This window comes from Triplophysa dalaica, chromosome 12 (genome assembly GCF_015846415.1).
Source record: "Triplophysa dalaica isolate WHDGS20190420 chromosome 12, ASM1584641v1, whole genome shotgun sequence".
Lineage (NCBI taxonomy): Eukaryota > Metazoa > Chordata > Actinopteri > Cypriniformes > Nemacheilidae > Triplophysa > Triplophysa dalaica.
Genome location: NC_079553.1, coordinates 693,429 through 711,763, shown reverse-complemented (window position 1 = coordinate 711,763; position 18,335 = coordinate 693,429). Strand labels below are relative to the sequence as shown.

At 38.5% G+C, this 18,335-nt stretch overlaps 1 protein-coding gene across 1 annotated transcript in view; it reads left to right on the top strand.

Annotated features, from left to right (window-relative positions):
* Positions 1-2,178: 2,178 nt before the first annotated feature.
* The window catches only part of arhgef2 (rho/rac guanine nucleotide exchange factor (GEF) 2), a 38,383-nt gene continuing 22,226 nt past the window's right edge, over positions 2,179-18,335 (top strand). The window contains exon 1 of the mRNA XM_056762768.1: positions 2,179-2,442. Coding sequence (XP_056618746.1) covers positions 2,377-2,442 — 66 coding nt within the window. The 5' untranslated portion in view covers positions 2,179-2,376. The remainder of the gene's footprint in view (positions 2,443-18,335) is intronic.

The following is an 18,335-nucleotide window of genomic DNA, read 5'->3' as shown; positions in this document are numbered from 1 at the left end:
CTGGCTTCTTTGCAACCATGAAAACCTGTAAAAATATCTGACTGTGGCACGTTTACATGATGTATTAGGTGTGATGAGAATGAAGTCAGACACAGTGGAATCAGTGGTAACCAAATACTGGATGTCCTCATGATGCTCAATTGGCCACCTCCTGTGCTTTCCTGTAGCTCAGTGGTAAGAACATTAACAACGCGTGGGTTCGATCCCAGTGGATTGCAAATACCTATGTAAAATGTATAGGGTAAAGCAATGTAAGTCGTTTTGGATAAAAGCGTCTGCCAAATGTCTAAATGTAAATGTAAATGTACCTGCTCTGTCCGCCATCGTGCACAACCTCTTTTCAACCTGCTCAGGTTTTGAAGATGTTTTTGCCAGTGTGTAAACATTCATGTGGCGACCAGCTTAGGAATTTCCGACTGTACAATTAATGTAAGTTTTTTTACTTTGCTTACATTTACATTTAGTTGTTTAGGCAGACACTTCATCCAAAATGACTTATAAATGGGCAACATCCCAAACTATTTCTCAAACAAGTAAATGAAACCGTATTTGTTTCCAATTCCCGTCTCTCTTATCAGACAAGATCTTTGTTGGGTGACATCACCGTCTGAAATTGTTAAGGGTCTTATCATGCAGTTGACTGACTGAAACAACACAAAGTAGATCATTCATTAGCAGCGGATATTAAGTTGAACCATATCTTTAGGCTAACAGTATATGCAATAAATTGCAGTCTATTAGCTCAACAAATTTACCAAACTTTATTGAAGGAATATCTTTCATATGAATCCTCCATGTACTACTTTTTATAGATTAGTGATGTTCTCCCATGTTGAGTCACACAGATATCACTTTTCCCCTTTCTTTATTAGGGCTCTGACTGCAGTTTCTCACTCACAGTTTAATTGAGTCCCATCATTTTGAATTTCGCTTTTTTAGTAAAGGAGTAAGAGGAATAAAATTCTTAAAGGCCAGAGCTGATGTAAGAGACCATGTTCACCAGAATACGGCAGTTAAAGCAGAATATGGTTGTCAGTCCTGTATTTGAGTCCTTAATACGATTGTGTTCACAACTCTACCTCTCAATGCTCTACTTAAAGCCTACATTCAATTATCTTCTAGGAGGACATTTTTGTAATGGTTTATGGAACAAAAAAAAAAAAAATTTGTGAGAACATTATTTAAAAGAGTTAAACTAATAGCTCGCCTAAAAATGAAAATTCTTTCATCTTTTATTCACCCTCATGTCTTTATGACTTCCTTTCTTCTGTAGAACACAAAAGACTGTATTTAAAGAACATTGATCCCTACTGACTTCCACTGTAGGGACACCGAGCCATAGAGACATTTCTCAAAATATCTTCTTTTGGAGTCCACAGAAGAAAGACAGATTTTGTGCATGCAGTCCAAAATTGGACTTCTTTTTTCACAGAAGAATATCACATGATTGAAAAAAGGAAAATAACCTGTGACATGTTAAGTGTATCAACTCAGACACAGTTTAAAAAAGAATCATGTTTGAATGTCCACATATGTGAAAAAGCCAACAATTGTATAGCCCTGCTGAAACCAAATAAAAACCACCACAGAAATTCTAATGGTTTCTATTCTAACTATGAATCATTAGCTTTTTCCATTAATAATATTACAAAATTCATTTTATAGTGGTATTTGCACCTCATTCCAGTAGGACATAATATCCAATCAATAGAATCCATTACATACCAGTAAAACCAAACCACTAGAATTTCCATTTTAAACATTAAATCCTTTACATTTTCTATTGTGTTTGGGCAGGATTCTATAGTTTTTCAGCAGGGAGTATAATGCCTGCGTTATTAATATCATTGGACACAGGCTCTTTTTGAATTGCATTTCAAGACTCCAGCAATAATCACGAATATAGATTTCATATTCAGATTAATGTTTGTAATGAGAGGAGCAATGCTCTTCGCGTTAGTGTTTTGTTAAGGATTTCACTTCACCCCCCTTGAGCGCGCACACACGCACGCGCACAGACACACACCATTTGGCGCTGTATCGTCTGTACTGTAGCAGCAGCTGCGATGGGCTGAGTCCCTCAGTGTTTGCCAACGCTGATAGGTCGAGCGGCTGTCAGTCAGAGAAATAATAGGCTACTATTGGCTAAAAGTCTGACCGGGGTCAGTATCACGCTGAAGAGGGCTGCGGAGTTTCCTGTAAAAAAAAACCCGTTTAATGAAAGCTGTGTTCACTCGAGATTGAATGAAGTCTTAATAAACGTGTGTTTTTATGGTTGTGTTGCCATCACTGGACGCTTTTCTCTGGATTCGCTTGATTTAAGTGGATGTTAAACTGCCCGGCTCCTGTTGGCGGAGTTGATTTCATTTTCTCGGCATGTCCCGTTCCTCGGACCCGTTACCGAAAACACGGCAGGATAAAATGAAAGACACGAATCTAAAGGTGAGTTTATAACGGATTTATAACGCTGTTCAACGCCTTATCTTGAACTTAATCGTCATTTCCCGTTCCGTTTTATTTCTGAAGCATACACACGTTTAGCAATGCAGCATTTAGCAAAAACGTTTAAAGAAGACAATGACCCACACAATAACGATGAATGACTCTTGACGCGAGTGTTGTGAAGGTTTACTTTGGGTTTATTCTTGCGGTCCGATAAGTTCGATCTCGCCCGGCGTCTTTGTTATTTGGTCGCATGATCAATATGAAAATTAAATACAAAATGAAATCAACGACACACCCGTGTGTATTTGCGTGCCGTTTCCTTTTATTTTTCAACGTGTGTTTTGTGTATCGCAGACGTGTGTGTACTGATATATAGATGCGTGTGTGCTGTAGTCTATTGTGCGGTTGTGTGAACACGTTGCAGAGCTCTGAGGAGAATCAGTGGGGGAGGGAAACACAAAGACTGCAGCGCGTGAAACACTGCATTACCTCACACATTCACCTCAACTTACATTTAACCTGCTCGTGGTTGTGTGCTTTTCTTAAGAACGTGTCTGTCGTGCTTTCTGCAAGTCTTTCTTTCCATCTTTTCATTTTCAATCCCCATTTTATTCACATCAGTGTCGAGTGTGTAGAATTCTTTGTTTTGTAGTAGTTTGATAGTGAACCGGCGTCTGTTGATCTCTATACAGTCTGTGCATTTGCATAGACAAGATTTGCATTTTAGTGCACACTGTGAAAATGTCTTCTTTTCGCGTTCATGTGGTTAATTCGTTTGTTTTTACAGGAATAAGTCTATTATAGATATGTCCACATTAAAAGCGTTTTTACCTTACCCGACCAAACACTCTCACAGTGTACCTAGAGCTTTTGACCTTGCATGTGGCGCGCGCTGTCCTTTTAAATTTGCATCCATTAACATGCACAGAGATAACAGGTACATCACCAGACCCATCCGTTGTCCCATCAGAAAGACAAAAGAAGTGATGATAGGATGTTGGAGAGAATGAAGCACCGGCACCAATCTTCGTTGAGCACAGAAATGAAGGGGTACGGTGAGGAGGGCCGTGCAGAAGATGATGTGGAAAGGTGTTCGCATTTCCTCCGGCATAACAGAAGAGATGAAAGGCAGAGCTCAGGGATTTGCGCCTCTTGATGGTGTGCTAATGGGATAGAATTACTGGTGCATTCGCTATGTTGGCTTCCAGGTGAAAACCTCTGTGTCAATGCTGTGTTGGTTTATCCTTTACCTGTTCTCTACAGTTTGGTTCGGGTCAAGCAGGTAGTGACTGATTTGATAATGATGATATGAGTGATGATAATATTTCACCTCACACATGCACAGAGAGAGAGACTTGCTGATGTATGTGTGTTTATGTCGTTCCCTGGGTCTCCTGCACAAACATTGTGCTAATCTCTCACTTGGAGGCGTGCGATTGGAGGAAGAATGGCCAGTGGATGCTTTCACTATTATTTCTTGGACCATGATTATTGATCAAATCTTTAACTGGATAGGCTAGAAAAGAAAAGCGCTATGAAACATACGGCGGGGAAAATAAGTATTTGACACATCAGTATTTTTATCAGTAAGGGGATTTCTAAGTGGGCTATTGACACAAAATTTCCACCAGATGCAGCCATCAAGCCAAATATTGAATTCATACAAAGAAATCAGAACATTTCAGTATACAAGTTCAGTCATAATAAATAAAGTGAAATGACACAGGGAATAAGTATTAAACACATGAAGGTAACAAGGTGCAAAATGGCATAGAAAGCCAGGAGATCACCTGAAATCTGTCAGTATTGAGAGAGAAACCCTGCCCCCTATCAGTACTAACTGATATCAGCTGCTTTAGTCCTAATTGATGGCCTATAAAGGCTTCTCGTTACCTAGGAGGCACACAGGAAAGACTTCATGATGGGTAAAAGCAAAGAACTCTCTGTAGATCTTCGTAATAGGCGGATTTCCAGAATGCTGAATGTTCCTGTAAGCACTGTGTGGGCCATTATCCGTAAAGGAAAGATCAGTTCACCATAAACCGGCCAGGATCAGGTGCTCCACGTAAGATCCCTGTCCAAGGAGTCCAAAGAATAATCAGGAGAGTTCTCTAAGAGCAAAGAACCACTCGGGCAGAACTTCAGGAAGAACTTGAATCAGCAGGTACTGTTGTTTCAAAGAAAACTATAAGCAATGCACTGAACCGCCATGGCATCCATGCACACTCACCACGCAAGACTCCATTGCTGAACAAAAAGCATGTTGAGGCTCTGTTAAAGTTTGCGAAAGAGCATTTGGAGAAGCCTGTGGATTATTGGGAGAATATAGTATGGTCAGATGAAAGCAAAATTGAACTTTTTGGCAGTCATTCTACACACCATGTATGGAGAATTAATGGCACTGCCCACCACCCCAAGAACACCAAACCAACAGTTAAGTTTTGGGGTTGAAGCGTCATGGTTTGGGGCTGCTTTTCAGCAAGGGGTACTGGCAGACTTCATATTATTGAAGGCAGGATGAATGGAGAAATGTACCGGGACAACACAAGTCCACAATGAAGGACAGAAGGACACAATGAAGTGGTTTCAAAGAAAGAAAATCAAGCTGCTTGAATGGCCCAGTCAATCACCTGACCTAAATCCCATAGAAAATCTATGGAGAGAACCGAAGATCAAAGTTCATAAAAGTGGCCCATGGAACCTTCAAGATTTAAAGACCATTTGTGTGGGCATTCTTCCACACAAATCTACCACTTTTCTTTACTTAAGTATTTTTACTTTTAAAAGTAGAAAAGTATAATTTTTTTAAATGTAATTAAGTGCTGTATTAAACTTAAAAAACCTTACAAAATAAAAATGTGGTCTCATAAACCACAGATACTTACAAAATGTTTAAAAAATAAATCTCTGTTTATTACACAAAACTATCACAGAATAAAATTCTCCAAACTCGCTCATGCACATCCTGGATGCATAATGATGCGCTTAATGCACCCGCTTCCCTCACGAGCGATGATCCTGATGTCTCGGGGATCTTTGCTTCCCAAGTTCAAAACAGTTATAACACAAAGAGAAGAGATATGTTATGTGTTTAAATCATATTACATTGCATCCATCCTAAAGTAAAAAAAATAGTTATTGTGTATGAATGACGAATAACCGAATGTACGAATGACCGCTTCCAGTGCTTGAATCCTATAACGTGACACTCAGCGAGTACAGTCTACGGTATAATGCATTTTAAACAAAACCACAGGCTATTATCTAGTGGTTATGAAGAATATTGTAAATTTTGGAACGAGTAACGTCCTGACTGTTCCTGGACACACGCATGCTGGATTGAGATTGACAGATGACTGCACCAGTGGAGGTCAGAGTTTATTAATTATGCTATATTGGTTTATTCCTCGCATAAAGCTATCGAAATACATGACATCGAATACAGTGCATGACAACATTTATGGTCATTTCCTGATTGTTAGTCCGTCTGAAGCTTTAGAGTATCACCCGATCCAGCAAAAAAGACCCGTATCGGATCGGTGCATCCCTAGTTGCAAACTACCCGTATCAGTAATGATAACGTACATCAAGATAATATTACACTTTAACCAAAGAAATATAAAGAATTGTAATGTAGACTTTATTCCCCTATTGAACAGATCATCACAAAGCCTCATATTTCCCTTTACCAAACATAACCCTACACCCGGGATCTACCTGATAACACTCTCGCTGCCAGAACCTGCTGACCTTGACTATCAAAAGAGTTCACTGGTTTATTCTCGCAGGGCTCTACTAAAAGCAGGACACCACAGGATTGTCCCACAAAAGTACGTCTGTTCCCGTACAGCACTGAGGAAACAACTTTTTCTCTGAGCACGAACTGAAGGAAAAGTGTCCTGTGTCATGTCAGAGCTTCATTTGTCTGTTGAGATCCATTTTGCCACTACTCTCTGAACTGTCACATACTCTTTTTTTAATACAACTGAAAGTCGAGTATGGCCAAAAAAAACATCTGTTGTATACGGGCCACAGGAGTTGGATTGAAGGGGTCTGACTGACTGTGAGTGACAGTGCTTTGACAAAATACTGGCACAAACTCACGTGTGGTGTCATTATGATTATTTCACTGCTCCTAAATCGCAGATAATATTATTACCTTTAAAACATTCTGTAATATATCTATCATGCGTACTGATTGCCTCCGTATTATGCCTTTTTCACACTTCCTTGTTTTTGACTTCCTCATCGTTCGACGCGTGGTAAACTATGTTTTTGAAACATGAGAAGAGTGTCTGGATTAAATGTCTTCATATAATTAATGTGAAGGAGCTTTATACATTATTATCACCTGTTTAAAATTAAGATCTGAATTAAAAAACACCTCGCCGCTAAAATTTTGAACTCTGTACTGTACGGTACCAGAATCTAATACCGGTAATATCGGTACCACATTGGTACCATAGGTGATCAATAACAAGCCCCAAAATAAATTATTTGACTTTTTGATATAAAAAGAAACTAATTAGGAACAGACTTAACTTCGCTTTATTTGAATAAGTTCTTCCTTAATCCTTCAGAGTTCAAGTAAAGTCAGTTAGCATTCAGCAAACATACCTGATGTAGATGGGGCATCAAGAGATGAATTAGATTGGGCTAAGCAGTCAAAAACAGTGCATCTCTCTGTCTGTGCATGATGCACTTTTGACAGATTACTTGTGTTTCCACACTTAAAGGCAAAGGTTTTGTTGCACTTGACTTCTGGCAACGAGCATCGTCACTGTCAGCATCAGCCATGGTGAAGTGTAACCACACTTTTGAACGCTTAGTTCTCCCGCGACCGTGCATGTTTGTATCTCATCTTTGCTCCGCCTCTGGATTTTTTTCAAAACTCACGGCTCTGAAAAGCGAGGTGTGCTGTGATTGGCCAGTTCACCAGTGCCTAGTGAAAGATGGAATACTGCAAGCGTGTGAACGCCTCTTATCATATTTGGAACATCAGGTTATACTGACAGGTACTCCACCTTACTTGCGATTACATTTTGGCGATCTCATGTTGTGTTCAGACCAAACGCGAATGAATAGTGCTATTCGCGTATTTGGACGCTTGAACATTTTGAGTTTACTCACTTCATTCGAGCTTCATTCGCGCGTCATTGCAGATGCGAATTTGCATCGTGGGAGGGGCTTCTGCCAGGCGGCTCCAGTCTCGTGTATATATATCGCTCAAATTGTGTAAAGATCGTTTTTGACAACTTGCCAGATTGGCCGACCTCTTCACCCACTTTCTTCTAAGCAAGATCCTTTTTATTTCTGTTTCGATAAAAGTAAGATGTATCCTACAGCTCATGGTATCCACATACAGCAACGATTATTTTGTCCACCATTGTTGTTTGGGATTTCTGCACCTTATTGCAACATCATAATCATCTCAATACTAGAGCAAGCTCCTGATTGGTTAATGCGGCATGAATTTTCGCAAAAGTTCAGATTTTTCAACTCGCGCGAACGCTCAATTCATGCGATTTGCGTCATTTGCGCCGCCTCATTCACGTAATTCGTGTCATTCGCGCCGCAAGTAGGTCTATCGTGTCTTTGCATTGACTTAACATGTAAATCACTCGTGCTTGACGTGCCATTCGCGTTTGTGTTTGTTTGAACACAACATTAGTCAAATCAGACCACCAACTGACGTAGATTTGTGTGGGTGTGGTTACACGAGGTGTTTCAGGCAGGTCAGGGCGAGCATTCGCTTTTAGAAAGAATGCATCAAGTATTTACTTTAAAAATAAAACTTAGTTTGTGGTTTATTATCATTTTTATGTATTCACAACAATGAAACGAAGAAAAACTCACTTATATTAAATGAAGACAACAGACAAACTTTTATTAACATTTTATTTTATTAACTTTCCTCCACTGTTGCCCTGGCACGTCTGACTTAAACTATTACAATGTCCTTAAAATAACATTTCATGCAGTCTGTAAATCGGAAGTGAACGAATAACAAAGTTTTTTTTTTAAACAAAAATGCTGCCCTTGTTTGGACAGAAGACCAAAACAGAGAGAAAAAGATGCGTCTTCAAACTGAAACGTGGAGTGTGGACTGGGCAATAAATACACACACCTCATCTGTTCTCAGTTCACAAAGTGGACTTCTTACCTGTGTTCTCCAGTGTTTATCGCCAGCATTTTCCTCTCCTGTGCGTCTTCCCTCTCTTACTAAAGACACCTTTGTTCATTCACTTACTACAAAACAAGCTCCTACATCTGAAAGAACATAAGCCAGTTTCATGTATAATATATTTCATCTTATGTAGAGGTGTAACGATTCACTCCGCTCACCATTCAATACATATCTCGATGCTGGGTTCACGATACGATACACATCTCGATATTTTGAACGACATTAAAAAATGAAACTGAAATTCAAAAAACATTTATTTTCTAAATATTAACAATTAAGTAACTTTTTTTGTTGTACATACAATTTAAAAAAGAATTGTAACATTTAAAGGCTTAACTGAAATTAGAATTAAGATCACTGTCAATTTTGAAAGCAAATTTTGATTTAGTTTTAGTCATAGTCTTTTGACTAAAATGCAATTTAGTTTTAGTCATCCCAATTTATCATAGTGTAGTTTATAGTCATATTTTAGTCTACTTTTAGTCTACGAAATCTGCATTACATTAGTCTAATAAAATCTATCTGTATTAACTCATTTAATTGGTGTAATTAAATGTTCTATATAAAAATGTACCTGATTTGACATAATTTACTTTACCTTAGAATTAAATTAAACCAGGTCATTACCTTTATTTTTCAGAAAAGTTCAGTAACTACTGGATTGTCACAACACAGAGAATATTAGACCACGAAAGACATACTCGTTCATTCAGTTTCATTTTGATTCAGTTGACTCGTTCGTAAAGTTTGTATTCATTCACTATGTTCAACCAATGAAATGCTCTGATAGAGCTCACACTCACACTCGATTTTGAAGGAAAGTAAGACGCTCTTTAAAGCACGTGATGAGACAGATTGTGTCTTGTGCTTCCTCTTCTCCCAGAGACTTCTCTTGACTGCTCAACGAATAGAATTAAACGTATTGTAAAATATCGCCATCTCTCCACGATGCGCATCGTAACATTTTTGTATCTCGAAATATCGAAACACGAAATATGGTTACACCCCTAATCTTATGTTGTCTTGTGATTGTTGCTTCAGTTTGCTACAGAAAGGATATCCTGCACACATCCCTGTCCATCCATCTTTGTTTTTACAGACTGTGTTGTATGTATTTTGTGTTTGGTGAGGGCATGGACAGTACAAACTTGACTCCATTAGTACTGAGAGGATAGAGACAGAATTGTACTCTGAGCCTCAGGCACAGAACTGAGACAGGAGGAACATGTCACATTTTATTAGAGCAGTCCAGCATGTCGTAACACTAACCCAGTTATTCATTTAACAGGGGGATCACCCCGTTTACTGCACATTTTGATTCTAATTCAGTTTTACTGGCATGTTGAAAAGTGTCTGTACACTTTCAAAGCACAGTAGTGTTAAATATACTAAAATTTAAACCATTAACTGTTCCCAGAGTCTGTCTTCTCTTGGTCTTCATATCCTTATATTATTACCACCGAGTGCTCGCAGCATTACTTTTATGCAGTTTGGACAGTTGTTCTGTAACCCATTTGTCCAACTATATTAACAAAACTCAGAGATAATTTTATAACCACTCATTGTGGTTATCTCAAACCAATTTTTTTTTCCGAATCCGATTTCTGTCTTCATATATGCCTAAACCAGAGGTTCGCAAAGGGAAAATCCTATGGACCAGTGTTTCTCAATACCGGTCCTCGCCCCCCTTCTCCCAGAATATTTAAGATGTCTTCCTACATAAAACATGCTGGGAGAGGGGGTGCGAGGACTGTAATTGACAACACTCATGCAAAGGATTATGGGTTACTGGAGGACGTGAAGAATACACTTCATGTATCATTCAAAATACAATGATTAAAAGCTGCAAAACGAAGGCTGACATCCAAGGATCCTTCAAATTGAGATTTTCCGTGATCGAGCTTGATGAGTAGCCGTCTGTTTGAGAAGTACCTATAATATGAAGTACAATGGGATATGGAACCTCTGGTCTAAAGCCGATTGTTAAAACACCCTATTTTGCCAATTGAAATTCTCTGTTTAAAGACAATAGTTTACTTTTTTGCGGTACTGGGAAGTAACAATGTTGCTAGTAGGGATGGGCATTTAAAGCAAAAATAATATTAGAAGATCGATGAGAACTATTCGAAAATTATTCGAAATTCGCACCCCTCCCCCATATGGACGCATTTACAGTATTACACACACACACAAACGGAGAAAGAGAGAGAGAGAGAAAAATTACGCTTTAAATCCGTATAACCGCACACTGCTTTATGTATTATGGAATAGGAAATCTTACATCAGGCAATACATTAAGATAACGCGCTGAAACATTCATATATTAACAACTGAATGACGGCACTTATGAACAGTACGTCGATCAGCATCAACCGCTCATAATGCTTGAACATTTCCCTACCAACTAATAAACAGTGTGATTGATCAGGAAAATATATTAAAGCCTTAAGATTTTAGACCAGACTTAAAACGTATTAAAACATATTAACCAAATGACGGCATTTAATAACAGTTCGGAGCGATTTCATGAATTAATAGCTCAAAATGCTTCCATTTCTATTGTCATGAAAAAGTTTCTCTAGTCTGGCAGTGATGGTTTTTCTAGATGAACAGTAAACTCGGGCTGAACAAACTCCATAAGAGTTTTAAAACCTTCTCCTCCGACAAAGCCGATTGGAAGCATATCTTCGTGATCATCTTAGTAATTAAAGCCATTATTTGCTCCGCCCTTCTGGCATCCAGATTGGTTGTTCTGACCATAAACTAGCACCTGATTGCTGACCTGTGGATGGACCTGCTGGGTGCTTCACCCTCAAATGATTGTGCAGTTGTTGATCCAAGATAAACTAGCTTTACATTGCAGAGTTTTCACTGCACTTTATTCTCATTCATTTTAAGGACCCCACACAGAACTCATTTTTGACATCGTCTCAATTTATCGTTTCCGTTATGTCACGCGGGTCTACAATGTGCGTAACTTCGTTAAAAATTGTAGTGAGAAAATGTTTTCCTCTAATGTCTCTTGATTGACAGCCTTTAGGTTTTAGGTGCGTCGTTATTGGCAGCGCCACCCTTTTGTTACATGAACGCGTTACACATGAAAACACAGCAAATTTTTTAAGATCGCACACACTATTCGAAATACTATAATTAAATAAACTATTCGAATATTCGAAATTCGTGACTCATCCCTAGTTGCTAGCTGCACTGAACGCCCACTAGAATGATAATTGCAGTCAAACATGGGCATTCTGCTTTCTGTCCACAAATCCAGCTGGTCATAGATAGATGCGTATGCCCCGCCCCTCAATACTATCGTTTATTGGCGACCCACAACCTTGCGATAGAACGATCTGCCTATAGAGAAAAGGGGTCGACCGATATGCGTTTTTCAGGGCCAATACCGATTATTTCCTTGTGAATTGGACTGATAACAATATTTTGAACCGATATATATATATTAGTGGTGGGCATAGATTAATTTTTTTAATCTAGATTAATCTAGATTAAAATGGCTCATTTGAATTCTGCCGAAGGCATTCAGAATGTGTGCTACCCAAATAATGACTAAAAGTAAGTCTTTGAGAACGGGTGTCTAAAGCCAGGTGGCGCATTAGACCAGGGGCTCATCTCCTGTTTCCAAAATGCATCACAAACTGCTTGAGAAAGCTGTTCTACTATGATAATTGGTGATGAAAATTAAATTATGTTCAATAAAATGAACTTGTGACTCCTGAGATAGGCGCAGGCTCCCCGTGACCCGAGGTAGTTCGGATAAGCGGTAGAAAATGGATGGATGGATGGATGAACTTGTGTTTACTTCCGCATTAGCTAAGGGATTCTTTGCGTTTAGGTGGTACTTGAGACTGGAAGAGCTCCTACAGTACATTTACATTTAGTCATTTAGCAGACGCTTTTATCCAAAGCGACTTACAAAGAGTTAGGGAGCAACAAGCGATATGTCATACAGGAGCCATAATACATTAGATCTCAATACAAAGTTACTGGTTTCAACTAAAGCTAGACCACTACCTGTTGAGAGTTTTTTTTTTAAACCAATTCCGCATTGCACAAGGTGCAAACAACCTTAGTCTTGTCGATGTTTCTATTGGGAAGCTTCTTAAAAATGAATATTCCCTGAAGCAAACCCGGCGGCTTCATAGCTGCATCCATGTTAGCACGTCACGTTTGATGCGGTAATTTCACAGTAACGTTATGTTGTGTTCACACCAAACGCGAATGGCGTGTCAAGCACGAGTGATTTATATGTTAATGCAAAGAGCCAATAGACCTACTTGCTGCGCGAATCGCGCGAATGACGCCCTAGTTATGAGATGATGAGGCGGCTTCTGCTTCCGCGAATGACGCGAATCACGCGAGTTGAAAAATCTCGTTCTCGCTCCGTACAGTGCAGTTAAACTGGTATACATCCGCGCTAAAATATCAAGGTGAAAGTCATCATAGCTTGCGTAGTATAGACCCAGCTCTCAACCCAACTTTGAGAATAGATTAACGGCGACAATTTTTTTTACGCGCGATAATAGTCTCACTGCGTTAACGCCGTTAACGCCGTTAACACCGTTAACGGCCCACCACTAATATATATATATATATATATATATATATATATATATATATATATATATATATATATATATATGGTTGTAGTGGAGTAGGCAGTTCGAGACCGGTGAGTAATTGTCAATGAGCGCCAGCTGAATCTCGAATCATTTAGGAGATCGGCAACATATAAGAGAACGAGTGACCGGACCGGGAGGACTGGGCCCCAACGTGTTTATGTTTGTATTTATGTTTTATTCGCTGGCAGTCGTCTGTGAGGGACTGCCGGCTGTCTTTTTGCTTTGTTATTATTTTGATCAAATGTTTAAATGTTTGCCGGTTCCCATCTCCTTCCTTCCTTTTATTGAACCTTATTACAATGGTGTAAAAACGTAAATTTATATAAAAATTAGGAACACAGACTCTGAAACATTTGAAACATTTTTAATTCTGACTGAGAAACCTTAATCATAACACTTATATTAATAATAACAAAAGAAAGATGTGAGCACCAAGCAGAATTCTGTGAACATTTGATCTGATGACTTTGCATACAATACTATAACTATTCAATTAATCATTTTGCTCCTCATTAGATTATCTAGCACAATTTGAATTTATATAATAAGTGTAAATAATTTAAGTGCCTTCATAGCTTTATTGTGTATGTTGTTGAAAAGACTGCAAATGTTCTCATGAAGCTATAACGTATATAAGACAGGCATTTAATCACACCCATGTGTGTCTCTGAACATTTATGTGTATAAATAAGTTGCAAAAAATAACTCGATCTAACATCTGTCGCGAGCAGCTTGAGATGCGGAGTCTGTGTGTGCGCGTGTGCATGAGAGCGCTCTGACAGAAGACCGACGATTCATTCTTTATGATTTAAATGTCTTGTATTTTTGAAATGGCATAACTTAAAATGACGTGCAAAACGCCAGCTCGATCAATTACAAGAAACGCATGTGCAGTGTGCTGCTCGCTTGCAGAGAAAAACCATTGTTATACTATGGATGTGAATTATATCTACATTAGGGCTGCAACTAACGATTATTTTAATAATCGATTAATCTATAAACGATTTGTTCGATTAATCGATGAATCGGATAAAAACCAAAAAACCAAGAAAAGCATTAATATCCAACCTTTTATACAAAAACAGAACTGCACAAGTGTGAAGAAGTGCACAAACATTTGCTCCTTGAACCTCCCTGAGCTGTTATAATAATAATAAAATAAAAATATAAAAAATAAAGAACAATTCAAATCAGAAAATTTAACAGGATTTCTCACAAACTCTCACACTGACACACACACACACACACACACACACACACACACACACACACTTTCTCTCTCTCTCAAATTGACTTGAAGCTTATTCATTAAATTATAATTATCAATAATAACCTATATGGGACATAGCACAGAATACACACTGCAAAAATTGCTTTTCTAACTTAGTAGTTTTGTCCTGTTGTCAGTCCAAATATCAAAAAAATCTTAAATCAAGAAACATTTACTAGACACATGAAATAGCATAAGAAAGTATGTCTTGCTTTCTGAAAAAACACCTCAAAATTAAGTAATTGTTTGCTTAAAACAAGCAAAATGATCTGCCAATGGGGTAAGAAAAATAATCTTAATGAGATATAATCTTAAACAGAAGTTTTAAGCATCACTTAATTTTCTCATGCCATTTTTCTTTTCTAGTAATCTTGATTTAATAATTTTTTGATATTTGGACTGGAAACGAGACAAAATTACTTGGTAAGAAAAGATGTTTTTGCAGTGTAGCTATACATGACAACAGATTGAAAAATGAATGGTCCAAAAAAGGATGTTACCACCCCTGCATTACTATTGTTAATAGCGAGTTAACGCTAACTTGTCAAGCTGGATAACGAGTAAACACCAGCGACATTACGTTCTTCACTTCAAAACGGAACAAAAGTGGGATTCTGTAGTGACTTAACCTGCTGTTGAACTCCCTTCCTCCTCATCAAAGAACCCAACATGTTTCCGTTTCAGGTGCTGGATCATTACTGTGGTGCTCCCGTGTCATGCCATGTCGTATTTGCATATATTGCAATTAACACACTTTTTCATTTTATTAAGTTTGAAATGCTCCCGCATCTTTGATGACTTGGTTCGCGTTGATTTCTCTGCCTCCGCCATGTATCTTTTCTCTAACTCCGCTGGTTTATTTTATTTTTGCTCCTCCCTGTTTATGATGCGCCGAACTCTGCTAGCATCAGTGCGCGAGAGAGACCGAGTGTGTTCACTCCGCTCCGCGCTTAAATAAAGTTATTTATTTTTTTAATAATCAAACGTCTCCGCGTCGCGCGACACAACGAATCGATAATGAAATTCGTTGCCAACTCTTTTAGTAATCGATTTTTATCGATTCTATCGATTCGTTGTTGCAGCCCTAATCTACATGATAATAATGCGTAAATCCTGCGGAACCTGCAGGAAACCCGCAAAGCTGCTGCGAAATTCAGGCACTAATTAAATTGAAGTGTTTTGCTTCTTCAGTGCAGTGGATTGAGATTTATTTCAACGTCTGATGTTGCTTTACCTCAGAGAGCATGAACCAGAAGCAGCGCTTTCGGTGTGAGAGTGAAAAACACTTTCTGTTCCGCAGCCTCCCGTGTTGATTGGCCGGACTCGTGACTTAGTCCCAACAAATCAGAGGGGCAGTGGGCGGGCATTACTCTAGGCAACACTAGAGTGACGTGTTCCGACTGCTCTCACTAAATCCTTGTCTGCATCAGAGCCAAATAGCGCATTTCAAAATTAAATGACTTTATCAGCAAATCGGCTTTGAAAATGATCGATATTGATTATCGGCTAAATCCTTAATATCGACGCCGATAATCGGCCGGTTCGGTAAACAGTCGACCACTAATAGAGAATATCACCCAGGTTGTTCACAGTCTTGTTTGCTAGAGTACGAGTGTTTTATACATATAAAAAAGCTAATTACTCAGTCATTGTTATATTTGGATTAGACAAAAATGTGCAGTTTATTTGCAGGATTGAAATGATGCGGTGTGAAAGCACAATAATTGTATGCAGATACAGAAGTCTTTGGATACAAACCCTTTTTTTTTTATTTATTATAAATTGTTTTTTTATCCGGTGTTATTGTGTTGTGTTTTGCACAAGAGAACAGATAAACAAGTGTAAACGTTATGTATAGTTCATTCTCGTAACTTATTTGGTCCTCAGTGTTATAATATTTCAGAAACCTTAAAGTTTATTATGAGGGAAGCATGATTGAGAGATGTTGTCCTCTATAATACATGGAGTTTAGTTGAATTATTGAACATGGGTGAAAACAGTTTGAGGGTCTTGAGAGACCGATACCGTCTACCGGAGGGCAACAAGTAAAGAGGTGGTTGCCCGGGTGAGAGAAGACTTTATTACATCTGGGCATGTAAATGGTCTCAAGTGAGGGCTGTTTAAGCACTCAAAAGGGACTACTACTCATGCTAGACTCTTATTTATTGACTTCAGCTTATATAGTATCCAATCTCACACATTTACAGAGATCATGTTCCCACACTTCACACGCGGAGTTGTTGCTCCTCCGCTCTGGCTGTTGGGTTGTGGCTCAACTAGACCCTGTAGAAATACCTTTATACAGAATTGCTAAATATAAAAGTCATTCTTAGTTGTAATCCCAACACGGACCCTTCACAATGACACTGTGTAACTGGAGACTTGTGGGATTGTTGTGTGTTGGGGGCCAGCCAGACATTGAATGACTACTGAATTACATCACTTTGAGAAGCTGAAAAGAATCAAGCACACAGAAATTCAGCACAATGATGTCAAGTCTCAACCAGAGGCCCTGCTGCTGGAGATGGAGTGTCCGTCAGAGTTTAGGTCACACACAGCTAGGGATGGGTACCGAAACTCGGTACTTTATTGGTCTCGGGGCTAAATTGTGAAAGACCGAAGTATCGATAAGCTCTGACGTTAACGGTCCTGCTATCGGTACTTGTGAAATTAAGAAAAACATTTCCTATTTATTATTGCTAAATAAACGTTACATAGCATTTTAACTGACCAGCCATTTCTAATTTGAGATAATATTTAAGACATTTACCTGCATTTTCGTTATTCGCAATCTCGCACCGCACGCAAAATGTACGTCTGTTCCACACTACACGGAGCTCGCGCGCACACAACACGAAAGCTCGCGCGCACACAACACGAAAGCTCGCGCGAACACAACACGAAAGCTCGCGCATATAATAGTGACGATGGCGGAGAGAAACAAACGTTCTAAAGTCTGGCTATATTTCAAGCGAGTAGACACAGATAATGCTCGTTGCAATAAGTGCAACAAGACTTTTGCTTGTAAGAGTGGTAACACAAGTAATCTGGCTAAACATCTCTCTAAAGTGCATTATGTGCAGACAGAGAGATGCAAAGTTTTCGACTGCCTGCTAGCTAATAGTTCGTCATCCACGTCCTCAGGTGCGTATGCTAGCCCAGCAGTCTTTCTAAATAACACAGACAAAATTTAAACATTGCATAAGGTTTCTTTAAATTATTATGTAATAATTGTATAAACACACATCACATAAAAAATAGCCTACATATAAATCTTTAGAGTGTTTTTTTCTGCAGTAGCCTAAATAAATCTTAAACATAAAAACCGCTTTCACAGTACTGAATTTAAAATGGATGAATAATAATAAATTATGCTTAAGAAATTATAAAGCAGAGCTTACCTAAAAAAATAATTTGTAGCGATGAAATACATACTTGTGTTTGTGTAAATTGCAAGAGGTTCCAAACCTATATAACTTTCAAGCCCAAACAGAGTTAACTACATTGTAATTTATGTGAATGTAAAGCTGCAGTTACAGTGAACCAAGCCACTCCAGCATCTGGTCCAAACAAAAGAGAAATCCCAAACCCCTTCACACTGAGCAGCATGTGTGTGTGTTTGTGTGTTCATACATATTATGTCCCTATTTATCATAAGTATTAAATGCACAAACACACAAATGAAGGAAATATGTGCTGCACTACACACATCATCACAAAAGAGAAGATCTCCAGCCACAACACATAATTGGAAAACCATTTCTTTATTATTATTATTAAACAAAAACAACAA